The 17,897-nt window shown below is 39.7% G+C and overlaps 1 protein-coding gene and 1 long non-coding RNA gene across 2 annotated transcripts in view; one reads left to right on the plus strand and one right to left on the minus strand.

Moving 5' to 3' along the window:
- Positions 1-17,897, minus strand: part of LOC144056130 (metabotropic glutamate receptor 4-like) — a 156,140-nt gene that overhangs the window by 60,627 nt on the left and 77,616 nt on the right. Inside the window, exon 3 of the mRNA XM_077572618.1 lies at positions 15,031-15,247. Coding sequence (XP_077428744.1) covers positions 15,031-15,247 — 217 coding nt within the window. The remainder of the gene's footprint in view (positions 1-15,030; positions 15,248-17,897) is intronic.
- Positions 322-1,087, plus strand: LOC144056134 (uncharacterized). Its single transcript, XR_013295006.1, has 3 exons — positions 322-422; positions 546-650; positions 985-1,087. It is a non-coding gene; the product is annotated as an uncharacterized LOC144056134 (long non-coding RNA).

Below are 17,897 nucleotides of genomic sequence, written 5' to 3' on the forward strand. Positions count from 1 at the left end.
GAATCGCATCGATTGAGGAAATTAGAATTGATACCCAGCCCTACTTAAATTATCCATAGGAAGGCCAAAACCGAAATTTGAACCCCCGAATGCTGAACTGTGAGGCAGAGGCGCTAACTGCTTGTCGACCGTCTTGTCGGGCTTAGTATTTAAACAGGTGAACTCGGCTTTTGAAATTCCCGAGAAGTGTATTGAGCTGCAGCATAGTCATAAGTGAGAGCTTGTGAGTTTGACTTTGACCACCTATTGAATTATTTCTTCAGCTCTGCGGCGCCGCCCTCATAGACGACCGCCGTTCTTTACATGATGGAGAGCCTTGTTTTATATGAGGTGAGTGGAGATGGCTCAGGCCGTGCCCCGCCCCCCCATCCACAAAAGATTGCTAGAAGCTGTGCGGAATACCGCAACTTCCTCAAATGCAAGTGAGTGTTTCGTGTGCGTGCCAGATTGCGGTAAGGTCGTTAATAAGGCCCACAAATGATGATAGCTGTCTTATCGATTACAACTTCTTCTTTTTTCCCGCACACCACAACACTTTGCCTCAGTAAACACAGGCGTCACGATTGCTGACCCCCCGGCAGCCCTCATCCATTGATCACGCACGCTGATGTTGGTGAAGCCACATTGGCTCGCAGAGGATAAATATGAAGGTATGGTGGATCGATGTAAGTGACGAGTTAGGAGAAGGACAATTGAGAGAAGGTTTATTTTGAAAATGCGACTTGACATACGTCTTTACCCTGATGAGTGCTTTGATTTGGGTCACTTTGTTATAAGAATATGTTTCTCAGGTATTGACGTTTTCCGTGACCTGAGGTCTCTGGTGATGGCGGATTGTTGATATATGATGGAAAAGTGCAAAAGGGCAAATTCCACCTGCTACGGCTGAGAACGATCTTAAACATCTGAAATGTTGTGAAATTCACTGGACCATAGATAGTTTTCACATAACCTAATATGCCCCACATTGTGTGCCGTTCTCAGGTCCATGGAATGTCGAATGGGAACGGACAAAGAATTGTCCGGAAGATAAATCGAAAGGATTTCCAACCGACAAAGTCTACCAAAGTGTGTTCTGACCATTTTTATTAAGGCAAGTATCATTGTAAAAATGCTTTCAGCATAATCGATCGTGATATATGTGAGCCACCAGCCGTGGCTAGCTCTGACTTAAATACAGATCTGGTGGTCAAGATTTTGAGATCTCTCCAAATATCCTCCTTAAGGTCTCTTATTTTCCTTTCCCAGCAGCCCAAAAGTTGAAATTGTTCTTAGTGTATGAAAATAAGTGATGAATCAACAATGTTGTTGTTTTTATTGCAACATGCTAGCGCTAGTAGCTAGCGCGGTCTGGGAAGTAGCTAACTTGGTGATATATGTGAGCCGCCAGCCGTGGCTAGCTCTGACTTAAATACAGATCTGGTGGTCAAGATTTTGAGATCTCTCCAAATATCCTCCTTAAGGTCTCTTATTTTCCTTTCCCAGCAGCCCAAAAGTTGAAATTGTTGTTAGTGTATGAAAATAAGTGATGAATCAACAATGTTGTTATTTTTGTAGCAACATGCTAGCGCTAGTAGCTAGCGCGGTCTGGGAAGTAGCTAACTTGGTTTAAAAAAATAACCCGAAATTCTTCATGGATGCACATAGCAACCAATAAAAGCCGAAAGTACACAAGGTTAACATACTTTTTCTTGCAACCGTGAGTCACGTTGTCTTATGACTCATTCCCAGTCAAATTATCTCCCATAGCACCCACGACTTGAAAATACGACGCCGGCATAACGTGTCTAATAACGCACTAATAGATTTGCACCACAAGTTGAAAACATCCACAGCTTGAAGCAGGTGAATTATACTTTAATGGCTATAAAGCCTGCATGTTCTTCCTCATCTGAACTCTTAATGGGAGCCGCGTCTTTCACCAAGCTCACACTTTGATGGGATTTCCTGTGCCCCGTCGTTTGTGGCGGCAGATAAAGAATAATCAATAGTCAATTTTCTTTTTAAGTTTGGATTTCTAAAAAAAAAAAGGAAAGCCAGATAGGACATACAAGATCCAAGTAAAACCACATTAGTGGAAAAATGTTCATTTATTGACACATGAGGCTTTTGGACCCAAACGCCATCAAGAGGGGGATTTTGGAAAACAGTCTTTATATACAAAAACAAACTAACAATAGAGAGCAGAACTGGATTCAGATGGCCTTGAAGAAAGTTGAACTTCTTGAAAACACTTGAACTTGAAACCATTTGACGGAAAAACCTTGGTTACGAACCTTGAGCAAGCTGGATGCAGAACTCAAAAGTACGGAAGACCGCTTGTATGGAAATGTTGGGATAGCAAACCTGGACATGCCATACTGACAACAGCGTCATTCAGTAACTCTTGCTAACGCAATGCACAATTCAATATGACAGAATACAGCCTTTTTGATCAAATAAGAGTGACTAGACAAACTAATAGTAACTGGTTACTAGGAGCATAGCAACTGACAACATTCTCGTCATAAGGGCCATTTGCAGACCAGCCAAACTTTTTTTTCTTTTTTTTTCTTTTTTTCTGGAGAGCTCAGTATTGTTCATTCGGTAATTTTACCGATTTGACATCTCATCATCATTGCTCTCTTTTATTTTATTTTTATTATTATTATTTTTTTGTATGTGCGTGCGTGTGAGTGTGTGTGTGTGTGTATTCATTAGTTCACCTAAAACCTATTAAAAAATCCCAAACCGTTCACCTAAACCGAACACTTCCAGCCAGAGTCGTGAGGCCGTCAGGAGACCCGAGGAAGGACCAAAGAAAGGAAAGTCAAATCCAGCACCGGCCAGACACCACCCACCGGGCCACCAACCAGAGTCCTTCACCAACCTCAGAGCCAAACCCTCCCCCCCCCTCCAGAATATACATTCACAATCAATATCTGTTCATTTTCTAGGGTGTGTTTCCTCATTAGGGTCACGGCTAAGCTAGAAACGACCCCAGCTCACATTCAAACCTACGGAATATGCAATTTAGTGAGAGCTAACACAAACACCGGGAGAACACGCAGCTGGACATTCAAACGCAGAACCCGTTGAATGCAATACAGACGTCCTAACCACTAGCACAACATGCTGCAATATACTTTGATAATATACGACATAACATCTTTTCCATGGCCTGAGCCAGGAATCCGACTGCTTCTGCTGTGGAATGACTGAAATCCACCCCCACCCTCCAGTCTTTTCCCTTTCAGATGTTTCGTTTAGTGCTAATGGAATAATAGCAATCCTATTTGTATCTCACTGTGCTGCCTATTACTATATGGAAATCTTGTTTGTGTGTGTTCTTTTTTTTCCACGTCTCTAAATGCGATTCGGTTCCTCACGTCAAGGTTACTTCGCAGGCTGCGAAAGCCAACGGTCGCGGCAGAATTTTTCACTCGCTTCACTAACACGAGGGTGTCTTGACAGCAGCACCTCTTAAGGTTTTTTTTTTTTTTGCTACTCAATTGCATTTATTTGCCATTAGTGCAAGCGCACGCTTTGGCAAATGCACGAAAGTGTGCCACGACGGTGCGAGTGGACTCTGCCAAGTAATTGAATTATGAGTACACCAGAGCAAAGTTGAGTTTGATGCTAAAAGGGGCCAAGGACGCCATTGTCCCTCAGCAGACACATGAATCACCTGCTCCTATTACTCACATTTAAAAAAATTTAAAAAAAATGTTGAAACTATATTGGGGAAATTTACATTTGAGTGGCTTGTATAGAAATAGATGGGGATCTGATATAGCTGCTCATTAGCCACTTAGCACCCAGTATATGTACTTGCGTTAGTTTGCCGTTCTTATGCATTCACAATCACGTTGTTTTTAACGTTCCAAAATTAGTATCTGCATTGTGTATCACTTCATAGTCCTCTCAATTAAATGCATAATTGACATGAAACTCAGTTCATGTTTGCGAGCTAAAAATTAGCTGGGGAGGAGTCTAGCATTAAGTCAGACTGATTTTTTTTTCTTTTAAATCCTCCAAAACATGGTGGGTTGATTTGATGCTCCAATTTGGTATCATTTGACCACAGCATGTTCCCCAAAGCCTTCTCTTAGATTTATGTTTTCACGGGTAAACATAAGATGGGCCTGTGCACGTGCTGCTCGTTTTGAGATTTGAGTTGCTCGTGGAGTCCCATGAAATAATGCATTACAAATACATTTATCAATACAGAATACAAAATGCTTTACTGCCACTGGTGTATGTGATGATTTTCTGATTATTTGTTATGATGTATTATATTATGTCATATTGTTTAATCTGCTAAAAAAAAAAAAAAAAAAAAAATCAAATTAATACATAAATAAATAAAATGTTTATTTTATTTTAAGTATTTATTTAATAAATCGTTAATTTGACTTTTTGTCTCAGTTTCCGCCCACCTACCAACAACTTATTACACGAGACAACTTCCATTCCACTTACATTTCGTACGAGCAAAAATAAACTTTCAGTTAATCACCACTTGCTACTAATTTTCTTAAATTGTTATTATTACGAAAGTTTTTTTTAAATGGATAGAACTGATTCTTTTCAAGGAAATTAAGTGAAATGGTTTACGTTGGCCACTCATATACAGTACGTATACCCCCCCCTCCCCAAAAAAAAACAAAAACAAAACAAATCTATCCAACACAATCATGCTTTTTATACATTCACTTTAACTCTTGACAAATTATAGTCCTCCTATCATGCCATTGCCCCCCACACACAGCAAGGATGGATGGCCCACTTTCCCAGATGGTAATCAATAACTCAATATTCTAATCTAAAACTAATCCTGCGGATGCTCTGCCACTTTAGTGGCTCCACGGGCCTACTAGTCCACATGCAGGGAGACAAAAAAAAAAAAAAATCACATTCATTCTTGGCTGGAGGTCTCGATGTGTGATAATTGCTGGACAAGGTCTATCCAGTGCTTGGACGGTTTAGTGTCCATGATGGTAATTAGTTTCCAGAACCCATCCACAATATAGCGAGACAATATGAAAAGCAGTGATGTGCCATGACGTTCATGCCTGGTGAGACACTATAAATATAAATATATAATAAATAAATCTAAAATATAAATATGAACCAAAGATAGAAAATAAGCCTATATTTCAGACACTATAAATTTAAATATATAATAAATAAATAATAAATAAATCTAAAATATAAATATGAACCAAAGATAGAAAATAAGCCTATATTTCAGACACTATAAATATAAATATATAATAAATAAATAATGAATAAATCTAAAATATAAATATGAACCAAAGATAGAAAATAAGCCTATATTTCAGACACTATAAATATAAATATATAATAAATAAATAATGAATAAATCTAAAATATAAATATGAACCAAAGATAGAAAATAAGCCTATATTTCAGACACTATAAATATAAATATATAATAAATAAATAATGAATAAATCTAAAATATAAATATGAACCAAAGGTAGAAAATAAGCCTATATTTCACTTACGACTGTACATTGGTGTTAGTTATTGGACGGCAGGCATATTTCGTTTGGGAAAAATGCAAACATTATATAATGTAGTCTTCGTTTTAGGTTTTTTTTCAAGGCCTGGGACACAATGACTACGTTTACATGCAGCCAATATTCGGGTTAAGGTCAGCATTCCGGTTTCTGAAACAATTGAGGTAACATGTTGTAACATGCGTGGCGGAAAAAGTTACTCCCGTTTACATGCTAATCTGTGCTAGATTCGAATAACCCATACGTAAATAACGTCATTTCCGCTTTTAACTTACTATACGTTCAAGAAAAGACATGTTTATGTCACTAACCACCCTAAATAAAGTAGTCGGTTTCCTCCTCGCTCCAGAAAAGTGGTTCTTTGCGGAGCTGCGCAAAAAAAAGTCGTGACTCCATAGATCAAGATTCCTTGCGAATCAAATACGCGAAGAAGAAGAAAAGAAGACAAAGAAGAAAAGAGCGAGCATGCGCGCAACGAAAAAAATTCCCCCGATCGATCGAGATATTCCGAATGCGTTTATATGAGCAAGAATTCCGTTATGAATGGAGTAACCCAGGGCTCTTATTCGAGTTTTTGTGCGTTTTCACGGCTTTTGCCAATGTTCATGTTTTAAAAGGGGTTATTTCCTGCATGTAAAAGTCGTCACTGGGTGAATCATGCTGTCTTTTATTTCCCGCTCTTCGCATACCGTCTTGGCTTACCTTATCTGCAGCAATTCACGTTGCATTTTTCGGCCAATTGCCGCAGAATCCCCCCCCCCAGGGTACTTCAGGATCAATTAAACAATATCACGCTCCCCCGCCACCAGCACCCGTGACCTCCCCCACACCCTAATCTATGGCTTCTGCTTCTCGACTTTTCCCGCATTTGAATATTTCCGTGCATGAAAAATGAGGAGACAGGCAATTATTCCCACATAGATCACGTGAGGCGCCGAGCTTCTCCCCGACGGAACGACGTGATAACTAATGTTTCGGATCAAGGTTCACGTGGCGTTACTTGCTTAAGGAAATTGCCGGGTGCGATACGTCTCCCGCTAAGAGGGTCGCTCCACCGTTAAGTCGGCGAGGCAGCCGGATCATCATTCAGCTCGTCGGCTCGCCCAATTAAGCCACCACGCGTAATTGTTTAAGCAAATTGCGACAGGACAAATCTGAAGGGACTCGGAGGGGTTATTTTGGTCTTGCCGTGTAATAAAGAGGTCGAGAGGGCTACAGTGTTCCGATATTAGCCGGCTTTATGGATGGAAGAGGGAACGTCACGCTTGAGCCTTCCCTGCAGGCCACGACTACGACCGACGTTTAAATATCTTTGCTCTTATTGCTTTGTGCGAAGTAAAGACAAGGGACATCTCTCGAGTGCCATCTTACCAGAGAATTTACATGAAAGTCAACTTAACTACAGACTTAGGCTGGATTTTCATTGCAGGTTTAAGTGCCTCTTTCTGACTTAATGCCTGTTTATTTCCATATACATTTAAAGTGACCCATATCCATATGGGCCGTGTTGGGGTGGGGGGGCGCTCCTGCTCCTGGGTTTGCTCTCCGGCCGGTGGGGGGCCCTGAGCTGTTGCGCTTGCTCTGTCCTGGCAGGGGTCGACGGCTCCCCTCTTTGGTGGAGATTTTCATGCATGCCAGATCCACCACACCAGCATCTATCGGAACTCAGACACAATCTGCTTCTTCCTCAGGTCATTGAATCGGTGGAGGCTGGTGTCTGTGGATCTCACTCCGCTTCGTCTGTCCTTCCTTCCTTTCCTCAGTCTCTCTTTTGGTCTCTTGAGGTCGCCCTAATTTTTTGGAATTTAGATGTTTCTGGGGTTGGTGAAGGACTCTGGTTGGTGGCCTGGTGGGTGGTGTCTGGTCGGTGCTGGATTTCACTTTCCTTTCTTTTCTTTGGTCCTTCCTCGGGTCTCCTGACGGCCTCACGACTCTGGCTGGAAGTGTTTGGTTTAGGTGAGCGGTTTGGGATTTTTTAATAGGTTTTAGGTGAACTAATGAATACACACTCACACGCACGCACACATGCACATACACATTCTCACCCACATACAAAAAAATAGAAAGAAAAGAGAGCAATGATGATGATATGTCAAATTGGTAAAATTACCGAGTGAACAAATACTGAGATCTCCAAAAAAATAAAAAATAAAGTGAACCATATCTGATACTTGCATGGGCTGGTTTCTGGTTTCAAGGTCTACTCGTTTTACAAAGTCATGGCTTCAAACCCTCAGCCTTTTTTTTTTTCTTGTGTAGCCCTGAACCCTTTCATTATACCCCCACACTCATTTGGCTTGATGATGACCTCCAAAAAGTGCAATCCAACACAACTGATTATTATATGAAAATCATTTTTATTTCATCTTCTTAATTTAAACATTTAATTCTCAGGCATGATCCCTTTTTAACAAAATTTAAACGTAAAAAAAAACAAAAACTTGAAAATAAATGCATAACAAATTAAAAAATGTGAACTCAAAATAAATAAACATGCTTTGTTTTATATATATATATATATATATATATATATATATATATATATATATATATATATATATAACTCTGTATCTCACTTGAATAAGTCTGCTTAAACAGACATGTAAACTCTAATCATCAGAATCAAAACACTTGTCTCTCCAGGGAAACGAGGTGCTTACCATCTTATTGACATTGACATCTTGTGAAATTAATATTTTCTTATCATCTTGGTAAGAAATGATTCAATGTTTCCACATCGCACATCCTAGTTGGGAAACACTGCAGTTAGGGAACAAACAGGTACGGAATGAAAAGTGAAAATTGGTGAAGAATCTGAAATCATCACCAAAAAAATACAACGATAAAAAACTGTCATCTAATTTATATGCAGATTAACATAAAAAACTGTCATCTAATTTATATGCAGATTAACATCTTATATATATATATATATATATATATATATATATATATATTATTTTTTTTTTTTTTCTGGAGAGCTCAGTATTGTTCATTCGGTAATTTTACTGATTTGACATGTCATTATCATTGCTCTTTTTTTTCTTTTTTTTTGTATGTTAAATATTGTTTTTAGGAAAGTGTAATGTCAATCAATAGCCTGTCTTCTCTTTCAGGTAATGAACAATGTAGACAAATGCATTAGTAACCGTTTTAACCATGTGAATTTTTGCAGCATTTTCTTTGACTTCATCTGAAGAAGCCGTGAGAGCCTTTTTAAATGCTTCTAGAAGTTGCCTTTGCGTTTGATATTCCGCCACAAGCATATTGCGGAGCCATGACATCCACTAGCCAGAATTTGGCACCTCATGCTAAAGCACATGCTAATGTGGTTCAAATGTGGGAAATGTATGTAATGTATGGTGACACCCGTTCGTCCCAACTATCGCATGGATTTCCAACTGTCGCATTTTAGGGTACTCAAATGATGAATCCTATTTTGACAGCCACTGTGTGTTTGATTTCTGTTACAAGGAGATATATTATGGTGAAATCTGCTCCCCCATCAGGGTGATTTGTCATCATTTCGATGAACACCAATCTTTTCATCGAGTGCCATCAATTCCCACGCCCGAGCGGTCACTTGTCCTTTCGTTTTTATGACCGTACTTTCCTTGGAAATAAATCACCCTAGTACCTATAATTCCATTTTTCATGGTTGATTTCATGAGTGTCAGTGAGGCATTTGGAAAATTGTTATTTGCTAGTACAAGACTATTTGGGGAGTTGATATGACGAGCAAACATTAATTGCATATTAATGTGCAGCTTAGTCATTACAAGGACCAAATGGTTGTAGGTTTGAGACAAAATATGGAACTTACGACTGATTGTTGCTTTTAATCAGTGCAGTCTAATTTAGTGCTTTTGGAGGGTTTAATTCATCATAGATGGATGGTCTTGGGAAAACAATGTAGCGATATATAAATCATCACAGATCCCCCAAAAAAAGCATTTCCATAAATTTTTTAAGACTTATTCTTGAGTATTTGCTTCAATGGAGCAATGTAGTGCTTGTTGAGAGTCTTCTGCCCAGATTTAGTTATAACTGTTTAGATTTAGTCATAACTGTTTTAATTTCCTCAGTAGAGCTTGGTGAGTGTATTGAATGAGGTCTGGGGAGGGGGCCTCGTCTGTTTCCACATCAATGGGCCAGTGTCTGGGGTTGAAGTCAATGTGTATTGAACGCAGGACTTGGGGCTGTTTCCTGGGGGGGGGGGGGGGGTTCAAGATAGTATAAGAATGCTGTGAGTCCGCTGTAACTTCACACTTGCGAGAGGAACTGCAGCCAATTGTCTGTAAACTTGCTTGTGTCCAGAATATTATGTAAAATAAATCCTTCGGAGGACCTGTTCACCGATCTCCAGTCTGTATTCTGTATCTGGGGGGGGGGGTTCAAGATAGTATAAGAATGCTGTGAGTCCGCTGTAACTTCACACTTGCGAGAGGAACTGCAGCCAATTGTCTGTAAACTTGCTTGTGTCCAGAATATTATGTAAAATAAATCCTTCGGAGGACCTGTTCACCGATCTCCAGTCTGTATTCAGAAAATCAGGATTCTCTCTACCCGAACAATAACGAACACGCGGAAGACAAAGATAGTCTTCTAACAAGTGCTGTTGACTCCCTCCTGATTCATTTCGCATTCTCGGCATATATCAACTTAGTCACCCAAATTGTGCAGCCAATGCTTGTAATCCTCCCCATCAAACGGGGATGGCAGTGACTCCATTAGTAGGCTTTCTTCTCATGTGGCTCTCGGGCAGGCCGTCGTTTTGCCGGGGAAATCTTGTTAGGGGTCTTATTGACACTGTGTTTCATTAAGTTGATTAATGACATCTATTGGGGCGAATGTTCCAAAGTAATCAACATCCCTGAGAGGCCTGATTCCAGTTGAAGTTGGGTCTCAAATGAATACAGTATTTAGTTATCTAAGTTTATAGGAGAATAAGAAATGTGGGATTAAACTGCTTTTTTATATTACAAAATGTTATTCAGCAAAGTCTAGCACACTAATTATTCTAAAACCATCCCATCATCTTCAATAGTATTCGACGATCTCTCCCACACTAAAAAAATTCCCATCCCAGCGTAGCCTATAAAATCCAAACATAGTCTGAAAGCAGCCCAGCACAGGTTCTAAATTCCTAATATAGTCTACATTCCAAATAGCAGGCGCTAAATTGCATGTTCCCTTACTTGTAATGGCTTGTTGGCAACAGGGATACAAGTGGTGAAGACTGAAGTATTTAAAAGAGGTTTTTGCACTTGAGGTTGCGCTGTTGGTTCTCACCATGGAATATTTGGAGAGCGCCGCAAGTGCAAAATGAAGGTTTAAATGATGTCATTGAAATGTATGAGTGGAAGACAAATTGACCTATTACTGAGTTTGCAGAAATATATTGATTGCTAAATTTGATGGGAGTTTTGTCAGGTCCTTCTCGTGCCTGGCTCCAAGTCATTCATTAAAACATTCACAAGCTACAAAATGGTATTGTGGAATAGACACGTACACGTGCGCATACTCACCCACATACAAAATAAAATAAAAAAATTTAATTAAATTAAAATAAATAAAAAAGAGAGCAATGATGATGTCATGTCAAATCGGTAAAATTACCGAATGAACAATACTGAGCTCTAAAAAAAAATACAAAAGAATAGACCGAAACCATCCCAATTCATTCTCTGCATTCCAAAGTACAACTGCAACATGTGCAGCCATTTTGCTGCCCTAAGCATAAATGCTTTGTGGTGCCCCAACCACCACCACCCACCCCTGACAGAGATGAACAATATCTGAGTATTTGTCAGTTGTGCTTTCTTTGACAAAATCACTTGTCAATATTAATGTTTCAAAGCTTTGAATAATAGATCGACTGAAATTCATTATGGATATTAACGATTTCATCACAAAAATGTGGTGATATAACATATCACTAAATATCTATTTCGGAGGAGTCATTTGTGAGTAGTCCCTCACTCTATTGCTTTGTGTGAACATCATAATTAATTACTGCACTACTCGTCACTTTAAATTGTGCAAAACTGTATGAATTGGAATTATTGTAACTAGCGTATTATTAGTCACTTAAGTTCACTCTCTTTTTGCTTGATGATTCTCCACATTACTTGCACAGCTTTTATTGTCCGGTACTGTCATTGTTTGGGTTAGGTTTAATTCAATTTAGTTTTAAAGTCTCATTAGTTAGTCACAATCTGTGTCATGTTCTCTTTTCCTTGTGTGTCTCTCTTGTCTCGTCAAGCATTGTCCGGCCCACTTGTGTTTGCCCGCCCCTCCTCGTGTTTCAACCAATCAGTGCCCTCGGCCACTTCTGTCTTGCCCAGGTGTGTTTCGTGTGTGTGTATATAGTCTCTCGTCTGCCGTCTGTCTGCGTCGATTCATTGTTGTTTCTTCATGTCACGATGCTGCTTTTTTGCCCCCCCGTACCCCTACGTCTCGCCTTGCTTGTCGTTTTTGGACTTTGTTGTTTTGTTTCCCAGTCGCTACCTTGTTTGCTTCCTTGTTTTTGTTTCATGAAGTATTCATTCGTACTTCACCTCTGCCTGCTCACCTTGCTTCCCTCCACCTACCTCAACCATAACCCCAAAACATAACTACTACCACACAACATAAAGACTCTCGGTACTTCAGGTGTCACGTTTTTTTTTTTTTTTTTTTTTTAGGATTGCTTGTTCAACCGTACTTGAGTGGCTTATACTACCGGAAACAAATTCCTTGTGTGTTTAGACATACTTGACCAATAAAGATGATTCTGATTCTGATTCTGATTCTGATTCTGATCAGAGTATGGAAGCAAAAATCTTGGTATGACCCGCTACCATCCAATTTTGCAAACTTTCCAGTATGGTCTCGTTATATCCTAGCACAATCTGTTACGGTGAAACGAGTCTGAACAAGCCAACTTGTTGTTTCAATTTGGACAGCAGACACTTCCACCTTGGTGATGTTTTCCAACTTTTTTACAGAAGTAATTTCACTTTATCGCAGCGAAAGTGTGGCATCCTGGGTCAGCTCATGATAGATAGCAATCTGCTGGAAACGTACAAAGAAAAGAGAGCGTTCAAGGCCGTGGTGTTTACCAGGTGTGATAGATTGAAAAACAGAAATCAAGCCCTCCCCTCACTTGCTCTTCATATTTCTTCTCATATTCAGCACCTAACTCACTTTCTTCTCACGTTTATTGCTCGTTCTCTTAAGGGAGGCAAGCGAGAGTATGAATTCAAAGCAGGTCACTGCGGGGTTGTTGCTGAGGCAGCTGACTCACATAATTTACTGGACTGCTTTCTGTAAATATTAAGCCTTAAACAATGGAACAAAGTGAATCAAGCGGGCGAGTGTGCTGGTGGAATTATAATAACACTTACACAAAGTGAAATATCAGCTTAAATTTGTTCCGCAGTCTTAACGCTGCAAGTTTTTAATGAAGACGCGTCTTCGCTGGGAGGAAATATTGACTTTAAATTTAACTGCCGATGAGCCCTGATTCATTCCTCATATTTAATACTGTTTGTACAAAATGGCAAGAAGAGTGATGGGCGGGAATTAAAGATTGCGTCAATACGGTGGCAAGCTGGAAGTGTTGGGAGTCGACTCCACGGGAGCCACAGAAGTGAGCGCTGCAGAGGAGTTTGTGGCGTTGCCAATCCGGTATCGTGCTGCCAAGAGCGGCTTCGTGGTGCAGTCAGACACCCACGCACCCACTTGGAGCAGATCAGAGGCTTGGAGAACGTATGTTGCTCAGCATTCCGTTACTTTATTTAGCCAAGCCACATGCCAATACACCTCTCTTTTTTTTTCCTGGGGAGCTCAGTATTGTTCATTCGGTTATTTTACCGATTCGACATGTCATCATCATTGCTCTTTTTTTCTTTTCTTTTTTTTTTTTTGGGAATGTGGGTGAGTATGTCAATGTGCGTGCGTGCGAGTGTGTGTGTATTCATTAGTTCACCTAAAACCTATTAAAAAATCCCATACCGTTCACCTAAAAACCGAATACTTCCAGCCAGAGTCGTGAGGCCGTCAGGAGACCCGAGGAAGGACCAAAGAAAAGAAAGGAAAGAATACACCTCTCTTTTTTTATTTTTTTTTATTTATTTATTTATTTTTTTCTCAGGAGAGCTCAGTATTGTTCATTCGATTTGACATCATCATTGCTCTCCTTTTTTTTTAAAAACAAATAAATTAAAAAAATTTAATAAATGTTTTTTTTTAAATATATATACATATATATACACATACACACACATATACATATATATATATATAATTTTTTTTTTGTATGTGTATGTTTTTGTAAGAATACACCTCTCTAACGTTGATGGCTCTGGCTAGTGATGGGCAACTTACTTCCAATATTTATTACATATTTTTGCTCTTGGGTAGATTTGGCCAATTTAAAACATGTATTTTCACAGATCTATTTTACTGGTAAGTCTGTTATAAATCAATATCAAGTGTTGAAAATGGCAATGAAGGAGGGGGGGAAAAAACCCCATCAGTCACACATTTTTCTGGAAAATGCCAAAACCGAGACCAAGGTCCAAATAATGATTCCTGTATTTTTTTGAGACTTTTTTTGTGGGCAAACTTCCTACTAAATATGTTGCTAAGTGAAACTCGAATTAGGGACGGAATTTTCAATTAATTCCAGGGTTGCATACACTACAAACCGATATACTGACAACCAATTAAAGTCCGTTTCCTTTAAATGCGCCCTTTTAAACATTTTGTTTAGTAATGCTTTCAATTACCGTTACTTTTATACTCCCAGCAGTGGTGCTGGATGAGCATCTTAGAACGTCTGCAAGACTTCTTTTTTTTTTTTCCCCACACCCTGCAAACATAATATAGAGAGTGCAGTTTTACAGAAGGGGGGATGTGTTTTTCAAACAGACAGCGCTAATCAATACATAAGTGGATTCCATGCCTCATTCCTAGACGCAACCCAGTTTGCCAAAACAAAAACAAAAAACACAGACAAAGTTAGAGTTGCAGCACGGTGGTATAGTGGTTAAAGTCTGCCTCACAGTTTTGTGGGACGGGGTTCAAATTTCAGCTCTGGTCTTCTTGTATGGAGTTTGTATTTTAGGTTCATTGAGAACTTTAATTTGTCCATAGAGAACATGAATATGAGTGTGGATTGTACTTTGTCTGTTTTTCTTGTGTTTGACAAGTGAACAATCTAGGGTGTATCCTGCTGCTCTTGCCAAAGGTCAGCTGTCCACACTGATGGATGGAAAGCAGAGTGTGTTTGACACCTCTAATCCATTTACATGTAATATATGTGAAGCCTTAACGATCATTTTAAAAGCTCCATGAAGCCTTTCAGAGATTCTATCAAATTGCTTTCAACGTTTTCCTTGTTCTGGAACTAATTCATTTCTGCCTGGGCAATTTACCGCAGCACAGTACAATATGTCCACTCGGATGAAGCCCCCCCCCCCCACCAACCCCAACACACACACACACACAACTCACTCACCGTCCTCCCGAGACTTCTGGATGAACGCCTCGACTCCGCTCTCGCCGTAGTTGCCCTCCGAGGCCACGGTGGAGACGTAGTTCCAGCGCATCGCTTTGACGATGTCCACCATGGCCTGCGCTTGGTACGTGTCCGGCGGCACCACCCGGGAGAAAAAGTCGTAGCGGGTGTTGTCACTCAGTTCCGGAGCCGTGGAGGCGTAGCTCACCTGCGGGATCTGGACGAAAGGGCAACATTGACGTCATTCTGTTTGGAAATCATTTCTGGCTTCTTAAAGACACCGGAATGTCTTTGATATGTCAACAACAAAAAAATGTCCAGCGTATGTTAGGTCCGATCAGGGGTGGCCAAGTCCGGTCCTCGAGAGCCACTATCCAGCCTATTTTCCATATTTCTCTCCACTGACACACCTGATTCATGATCAGGATCGTTATCAGGCTTCTGCAAAGCTCGCTGGTGAGCTGAAAGAGGGAAACTCGGAAAACAGGCTGGATAGGGGCTCTCGAGAGGACCCAACTTGGCCACCCCTGGATCCGATGAAGACCCTTTTGTCTTTGATGTTTATAAAAATGTATATTAGGTTCACTGAAGACTAAATGAGCTTTGGCGTATACAAATGTGTGTACGGTAAGATTAATTGAAGACTTTCAAAAAAATCTTTAAAACGTGAACATTGTGTCTTGTTAAAGCCTTAGATGACTTTTTCATGCAACCTGTTCTAAAAGACATGTTCAAAGAATTTCCAGTCAGCCTGGTTATGTTCGAGACCCCTAAAAATAACATTTTCACCAGGAGATTGCTGTTGAATATGTTTGATGAAAGAAGAACTAATGCGCAAATGGGAGAAAAATGTGTTTTCCATCTTTTTAGATGGCGTCTGATTGAAAGTAAAATGAATGTTGCACTTTCTCTCTCAGTGACACACATAAGACTGAAGTTCGGAGTTTTGATATTTACACCATAGCAAAGTGTTGACAAGTGCACCTGGCAATTATTTCTTGTCAGCTACAGTACGTTACTCGGCGTAAGCTCTTCAGCGGGTACAGTCTGGAGCCCAAAATAACACTTTTTTTTTTTTTTTATGTAGCAGGCACACTCAAAACCTGTCAAGGTGATGCATGGTTTGCTGATAGAAATGCACAAATTTCCCACGTTTCAACACGTCGCTCGTTAAATGTCGCCTGTGTTCTCGGCAGCAGGTGGGAAAGACACCATCCTTACAAAACAAATTATGCTTTTCAGCGGGCAACGTGTATGCGGATGCACCAGTTGTATTTTTTATTTTTTTTAACTGAAGACTAATTGGTTTTGATGTTTACAAAAACATGTATGTTAATAGTACTGGATTTGATTTAGCCATCGCTATTTACAAAAACACGTTGGTGTCTCTGATGTTAATAAATCAGGTGAATTGTATTTGATGTATGTGGTCCACTAAAAACTGTCTATGGTGTTTGCAAAAAAAAAATTATTAGTTTTTTTTAAGAGAATGAAATGGTCTTTATGTTTACGCAAACAGGTATGTCGGATCCGCAAAATTCTAAAAATGGATTTTGATATCGACGACTTTGACAATCACAGAAACGATGAAGATTCATTGGAGACTAAAAGTCTTTGATTTTTACAAAATAGCTACATTAGCACTGTTGAATACGCCTAACATTTTTAATGTCAACTAAAACGTGCATTAGGTTTGTTCACAATTTCCATGTTTACAGAAAAAAAATAAGACTCACTGAACAGTAATTTGATCATTTCGAAATTAGCGAAATTCTAAATTATGTCTGTTGGTTTTGTTGCTGAGACGAACCTCTCTTTGATGTTTACAAGGTCTAACGAGTTGGGTTTCCATCCACCCATTTTGATTAGATTTTCAAGAAATGCGAAAATAAAATTGAATGGAAACGCTAGAAATTCGAAAAAGGGGCCAAAAGGTTTTTAGGGGTGGATTTTAAAGCGTATGAAAAAAAAGGAAAATGCGAATTTTGGCAAGACCGGATATTACGTCGCACGTTATGACTGGATATTCCTTCACATGTATGTTTGTACTCACAAATCAATGGCGGACGATAAAGTAAGGTATGTTTGGGGGGGGACGAAACAGAAATCTTTTTGGAATTAATTAAAGAAGCGAATATTAATGCTATTTTAGATGGAAAACAGTAAAGAAAGGCTACGGTTTACCAAGAATTACAAAAGAAAACTCACACGAGCTCATTGCGTGGCGCAGTCGCTTCCTAGTCGTCTTCTTCTTTTAAATTACTGGTGGATCACATTTCTATGGAGTCCCCTCTCAATATTCGCAAAAGAATAACAGATGGAAACGGGCATAAGTCGCAACATTAGGATGGAAACCTGACTATTCAAACTCTACACTACCTTTTAATGTCTTTGATGGCATAGATCCTTCCTTGAGACATTTCCATGTCTCCTGTTCTGATAGACATGTCCACCCAATTGCATAATTTTTTTTCTCCCACTGCTGTCTTCATCTGAATCTGCTATTTGGAGCATCATCATCATCATACTGCCAGCTCCAAAAAAGCTCTTCTGTTTCCCATTTGGATCACTCTCCAAAGATGCACTGACGTCTTTTATCCTAAAAGTTAAGTCCGGAAAACTTCCTCCCGCCGGTTTGTTAGCGTACCTAGCATTGGCAGGAGATGTGTGTTTGCGTCGTGTGCAGCCATATGCTTTCGACAGCGCACGGCTCAGCGGCGAGGCTCAAAATAAAGCATCTTTACAGGGATTTTGTTTTTTTTTTAAGTTCATGCGAGGGGACCACACTGCTTACTAACAGACTCGTCAGTGTTTGTGCCATATGATCAGTAGAGGAATCCCCCTCCTCTCCATAAACGGTCATAGTT

Source organism: Vanacampus margaritifer, chromosome 8 (assembly GCF_051991255.1).
Source record: "Vanacampus margaritifer isolate UIUO_Vmar chromosome 8, RoL_Vmar_1.0, whole genome shotgun sequence".
NCBI lineage: Eukaryota > Metazoa > Chordata > Actinopteri > Syngnathiformes > Syngnathidae > Vanacampus > Vanacampus margaritifer.